The following is a 7,206-nucleotide window of genomic DNA, read 5'->3' on the forward strand; positions in this document are numbered from 1 at the left end:
GTTCGGAAAAAAACAGTATTTAAAGCTGCCATTGCAAATCAAATCTGTAAACAAATGATCATACGCATGTTTTTACAGTTTTCATTCCAGTATAAAAAGTGTCAAATGAAGACGCAACAGGAAGTCTTTAATTACATACCATAACGGAAGCCATATAAAGTGCTTACAGGTATTTTGTGGGAGGTAGAGCTTGTAATTATAAAGCATTCGTTGTCCAAGTGTATCTCCAGCAATGCCATTGAGGCTATTTTATATAATCTAATTGCCAAAAGAGATAAACTGCTTCTGCACGTTAGTCACATAAACAATATTTGTCTGACGATTGGCGCCTTAAAATGCATAATGTATTCAAACTGAACTTTATTAATTAATATTGAATTAATATTTTCATAATTGCGTGTTTTAATATCTCAGTAGTTCATACGCGCTTCATCCAATTCTTGGCATTAATTATTATAAATATTTTTGTTTAAATGATAAATTGAAGTACAGTCGATTAATGGACTCTTACGTGTTTATAGACCAGGAATTACAGCAAAAAAATCAATAGTGATATTGGTATCCACAAGGTCGTTGTCATGTTATTTTTAGTTATACTTTATTCTTCAAAAATAACCAATACATTTTATTTATATCATACATTTGAATCATATTTTTATTTATCGGTCTATTGGTAGCAATTTTAAAGTTACATATGTTAAATTTGTTGTATACGTGTAATGCATGCAACTCGGCAAACAGTTTATCTAACCCTTTTGATAATGTTAGTTTACATAAAAAAGTCCAGTCTCCCTCTCCCTTTCCCTCTCTCCATCTCCCTCTTCTCCCTCACGCTCTGTCTCTCTCCTTCAACTTCTCACTCACCCTCTTCTTCTCTCTCCTGCGGTTTTAAAGAAGATTGTTTGAGATTTTTAAGCATGTCTGCCTTGTCGCGAGGTCAGTTTTTTAGCCACAAACATAGTGCATATGAAGATGTTTCAAGTTTCAATTCGTTAATTGTGCTGTTTGTTTCATTATTTTATCTTGTTTTCGTGAGCAATATCTGCAGCGGATTGCAAAACTCATATTAATAATTAATTAAAACTATTTATTGTAAAGACGGTCGAGAAGGGACTGTTCTCGAGACGATTCGCGGATATCGACCAATCGGAATAGGAATTCAGTATTTTAACTAATAAATCGTTAACATTTTATTTATTCATTACTTGTGAGCTCGGCCTTTCCATATTTTAAACTAACATAAACGCCATTTTTTCAGTTGACTTCACGGGATTAAATTTTATAAAGATACATTGGCCTATGACCGACTCATGTATACATTGTCGAGGCGGATATGAATTAAGGCCGCTAGCGACGTCAATTTCTTATTATTTACATTAAATTATGTATTAAAATATATCAGTATTAAATGTAAAGCATGTTTGATGACGATTTGGTTTTTAAAACCTCATTCATAAAATGCGAACAGTTACTCGACACTTTTATCATAATTCATATTTCAAAGAAAATATCGTTTTGATAAGGGCATACTTTTGTCAAGTTCTAAAACAATTATGCATGATAACGTATATAATTATTTATTGTTAGAGATTTCCAATATACACCTGGTCTAATTGCTGTTCATGACTAACAGTAATTAGAAGCCTGCTTGTGACGTATTAGCCCTGTCCGCATTTGCAATAATATACATCATACGTGAACGTCGATCAAACCGACGTCAATTCAATTATCCCGTGAGAGTCTCGCGTGTTTCATTATTTGACTAGAATAGTTGTAGACTTAAAAACATTGTGTTAAGTAGCAAAATATCTTTCAATTAAAAGTTCTTCGAGTTGTGTGCGTTTTTTATTTCAACGGACTACGCATCACCCCATATCCTTGCGCGGTTAATGCATTTACAAAGAGACGTGCTGAAAGCCTCCACCGTGCTGGTCACGATCGTCTAAAACGATGTTTTAACAAGTGTAAAGTAAATTTTGCTTTTTAAATGTTTTTATTTCCCCAATAATCATTCTGATAGCGTGTACATGTTATGATCCACACAGGGTTTGTTTGAATTTGGTCAGGATTGTCTTCAAAGCATATTCAAATTATGCATACTCACTCAAATGTTTGTTTCACTAGTTTTACTTACATACCCATCTTAGTATATAAAACAATTCTCGTGTCACATATAAAATGTAGATCATGCATACGTTAAGTCCATGTATTGTTCAATTTATCCATTTTAATGATATGCGTTGTTCTCTCGACGGATAAACTGAAATCGTATAAATTTTAAAGAAACTTATGTTCGCCAGCTTATAGCCACCACTAATATCAATAAATAAATCTGCGTCCTTCTCAATTAATTGCAGCCAGATATCGCTTTACCTATTGTTTATATGCTTTTTTGTTGTTGTGCATTTTCAACAAAAAACGATGGTGTTCATTAATCGCAACATACAATCAGCGTGCGACAAATTACTATTAGGTGTCATCAAACCCATCAGCTGACAGATACTTGTTTTTACAAGTGTCTTTGTTTTCAAACAATGTCATTAATGGTAACATTACAACGTAACTTTATACATGTATAATAACACAATACTAAGGCTTGGATAACCAAATTTCCATATTTAAAATGTCACATGGCATCAAAGTCGATCCGCAAAGTGCACATTACCATTATGTTCGTATTTAAATCGTTCTAAAGACCTGGTCTGTGTAATGCCTTTTGTAGCCAACACAAATAAAACAGTAGGATTTAAGTGTTTGAAAATTGCAATCTGGGATTGATTTAACAACTGTGTACGTCACAACTGCCAGTCATCTAGGTTATCAGTTCACCACGACACATCACAAATATTATAATTAGGCAAGTTAGAAATTGTGAATAGAGCGGATCATTTTGTCTACAATGTACAGGATATTGTTAGCAGCTATACTCATATCAACAGGGTGTAAGTGTGAAAAATTCCTACTCTTTATCCTGATTTATTTATGTCATTGTTGTGTTTTATGTTTTGTTTCACTCCCATGATCCATTAATATTGTTTTAATAAATAATTTTGGCGTTTGTATGAAACTCGTCCCTATGCGATCACTTTAACTCAAAACAGAATAACCACTAAATTACATTTGGTCATAGTTGTGTATTGTATCTTGATTTCTTGGGTAATCGTAAACATAAAAGTTACTACAAAACATAGTAGAAACTGCTGTCTACATTTATCAGATCACTAAAACATTTATCCAAATTTGCCATTGTTTGAATTGAACCAAAATAGCGTTTTGAATATACACATTTATATAGACAACGTTCAAAGATTTGATTTGCATTGTATAAATAAGTAGCATTTTATAAATAAATAGGTCTGCACCATTAAAAACCTGTCTGTATTCACTTTTATCGCACGCCGTAAATACATGCGCAATGGTATGATAACGTTGTATTTAATTATATTACACCACGACAAATTATATCAAAGTTTTAATTGCGACGAAACCAATAAAATATGTTTACCTCATCAATGAAAATATCAGCACTTCGTATCTACTTCTAAAGCTTATTTATGTTATTGGTAAACTGAATATCACGCTCGTTAAATGTTCTTAATAGTATCTATCAGACGAGCTGACATATAATGAAGAGACTGCAAAGATCTGACGAATTTCTTGATGTTGTTGTAATTATGATGCGTATACATAAATTAGGATCCGTATTATTACAAAAATATTTTCACCAATGCATTAACTATAACATTATTTATTTCCTATCCGATTGTATTCAATATTATGGTGTCTCTCAACTTTTTTTAAGTATTTTATTTACGAAAATATTTTTTAAATTTCAAAACCATTCAGGCGAAACATACACTCGTCGCAAAATCGTTGGTAAGATAGAAAACACTTTTTTTGAAAAGTTTAAATACGTTTATATAATACACCCGCATGAAGTTAAGATATATTTTATGACATCTGTCTATTTTGAAGTAACATAAACACACGTTATCTTTTAAAAATACGTTTTGTTAATATAAAAGATTGCTTTTTGAGCCATTGGGGTGATTGCGAAACTGACGACGACTGCATTGACTTCTGCGCGCAAGTGAATCCGAACACGGTGTCATCAGAATGTAACGAAGATGACCAGTGCTTCTGTGGTATGTATTTATTTTAAGCATATAATTATACGTGCATTTTAAATACCAAATGAAATTGCTTTGCTGGGGTACTTAATTATTTGGGGATACATTTTCCATCGGGGACATTTTTACCAATCGAAACTGAATGGATGAAAGATAGCATTGTGTGTTCTGTTTAACAATTAATATTAAACAATATTTAAATACAACTTGTTCTTTACTGGTTGTACTTATTTCTGCTAATCGAATTACATTTACAAAAAAATAACTGTAAAGCATAAAACACAATTATCTCTATCTCAGACCTTGAATAGCATCATTAAAACTGCAATCACAGCCTTAAAACGTTAAAATCAAATATCAATATAAATGTAAAATAAAATTATACATGACACACACACAAGTTGAACTGCTTGGCAAGCACATATAAAAGCCGGACCGGTAGTGTTGACGAAGTACATACTGGTTATTAAGATTTAGATAAATCAATATATTCCAGCACTCAACGTCAACTTGGTCGATTTTTTTCCGAAGCACAATCGTTAGAACCATACAGCAAGTATTTATTAATCTGTTCCATTTCTGGTTTGGTTGCAGCCTTGCACAGAAATTCCTTTCAGGACATTTTAAAATGGCCAAATATCATAAGCAATATTTTTAACAAACAACATGCACCAGCAAGTGAGCAACAGTTCAAAGAATGAAGTATCTATTACTAAAAAAAATAAAACAATTATCACACTCATTTGATGTATTAGCGTCATTTAAATGACTTGTTGCCGAAATAAAGGCGATATAGCCATTAAACTTTAAAGTGATCAGATATTTCGATATACGCCAGATATCGGCCATTTATACACAATTCTAAACAGGAATTCGTAAATAAGTCTGAAAGTGGCATGGTAACGTAATCTTACATATAAATCACATTATCAATAAACAGTTTTGAAAGTTATGTAAGTATAAATATTTGTATAGACCCAGGAACAACCACCAAGATGACAACTTCGACAACGGCCCCTGCTTCTTCTTCGCGAAATACCGTGGGGATGTCTACTGATGCATCGCAGACATCGCCACCGACACGAAGTCCAATGTGCGATTACTTTAGTGAGCATTTTCTGTCTCATTCTTGCTGAAAAAATAACTCTTTCACGGCATTTACGGATTCATTCATTAATCAAGCAATATCAAAAACGACAAATAGGATTGGATTTAAAATCCTACATGTTATATGCGATTTTACTGATATTGAAATTCGATATTAAAGTAACATTACTACTCAAATCAACGAAAATTTCGAACAATTTTTCGTAAAATAAACTTAACCAATTAAAAATCAGTGTTCCTAATGGCAATTGCCGAAATTTCAACGCCCAATGTGGTCTGGTAAAATAGATGCTTGTGGATACAAAATGCTCGTTTTCATTATTGTTTTGCATATCTATTCATACAACACATGAACACTAAAATGGTGTGCGTGTGTCGTATGAATAGATATATTCGCGGGAATTAATTGTGGCCACAAATAAATAAAAACGAGCATTTTGTATCTACAAAAATCTATGTAATCATACCACATCTAGCGTTGGAATTTTGGCTATTGCTATAAGGAACACATTGTTGAGGTGTTAACTTTATTTTACGAAATACTTTACGAAATGTTCGTTGATTTTGAGCGTTATATAGCCTTTAATAATTAAAGCCTGAGCGGTGCAGTAGAGGCGTTTCATATGATGCTTACTAAAAACATGCGTTTTCGATGTTTGGGCAAGACAATGTGTTCATTCATTTGTTTTTCTTATAAAATTATTGAAGACTTCGAGAATATCAAAAACAATATTGTGGGAAACACACTTTTTTACATGTATACCCTGGTTTCAGTTCTATAATCGTTCAAATTCCACCAATCAATAATAATGCTTTTTAATCGAGTTATAAACATGATTTTAAACTCGACCTTATCTTAAACGTTGAACATTTTCCGTAGTGATAAAGTAACATTAAAGTCAGTACACATAATTAAGTCGAATAAATATGGTTTAACTATTAACTACTAACCGTAAAACACATTAGGTTGTGTCAAACTTTGTTGAAAATACTTAAAGATGCATATTACATTGTTCTATTTGTTTTGTTTTAGACGCCACTCTCCATCGATGTAAGGACAGTTCTGCCTGTGGTTTATCGCTGGTATATGACGTCATCTGCCCTGATCCGGCCGAAATCATTTATTGCCCACATACATGTGGATGCTGTTAAACCCGCTGCAAAAACTGCGATTTATCATAACCAACATCAACCTGACACTGACCTTTGTGCATCAATATATCGATGTACCGTAATTATAAATGCATACGTTATCGCACTTTAATTGTGGTTAACAGTAAAATAGTTTCAAATACACTTTTGAGCATGGGTTTGTTATGCATGAGCGTTTTCTATCGCCACGTGAATCGCCACATTGGCTGAGCCATTAAAATTCGTAAGCGTGTTAGTAGTATCAAGGCACACTCGACCAATAATAGGGTGCGCTTGTAATTTTTCGCATAATATAAACATACGGTTAAGACCACAACTCGATCAAATTGGTCCAGTAAATCGAATGCTGACCTGTAATAATTGTTTTATGATTTCATGTGTAACAGCCGATAGCTGAAAGCCGCGTTTTTATTTATTTTTTCGCAGATCATGTTACGACCGCTGGTCGAAATCTGCTTTTAAATTGGTCCCACAAAAAAATATGCAAACAATCATGGCGGTACACTATTGAAACTAGTTGGAAAATAACAACTTTGCCAAACCTTATCTTTCTAGATCAAAACATCAGTACACATCTTTGGTTAACTTGATACTATTAGTGCGTTGTGTACAAATCCAAGGTTAATTGGTGCTTGGCGCCTGTTCATGCAAGCGTTGTCACTTTGTTGATTGCTTTATTAATGTTTTTTACGAAATGTTGTTTTCTCTATAAATTTAACAACTATATCCAACCCAACATAATTGAAAGTGTTTAGTATACATCTGAACAAATCTTAATAGTAATAACTTTATCCACGACCATTAGATGGCAAATGCG

At 32.9% G+C, this 7,206-nt stretch overlaps 1 protein-coding gene across 1 annotated transcript; it reads left to right on the top strand.

Moving 5' to 3' along the window:
* The first annotated feature begins 2,775 nt into the window (after positions 1 to 2,775).
* LOC127867708 (uncharacterized) lies at positions 2,776 to 6,533 on the top strand. The gene is made up of 4 exons (XM_052409053.1): positions 2,776 to 2,942; positions 4,026 to 4,145; positions 5,106 to 5,237; positions 6,271 to 6,533. The coding sequence occupies exons 1-4, from the start codon at positions 2,900 to 2,902 to the stop codon at positions 6,387 to 6,389; spliced, it is 414 nt and encodes a 137-aa protein (XP_052265013.1). The 5' UTR covers positions 2,776 to 2,899; the 3' UTR covers positions 6,390 to 6,533.
* Positions 6,534 to 7,206: the final 673 nt, after the last annotated feature.

Source organism: Dreissena polymorpha, chromosome 2, assembly GCF_020536995.1.
Source record: "Dreissena polymorpha isolate Duluth1 chromosome 2, UMN_Dpol_1.0, whole genome shotgun sequence".
NCBI lineage: Eukaryota > Metazoa > Mollusca > Bivalvia > Myida > Dreissenidae > Dreissena > Dreissena polymorpha.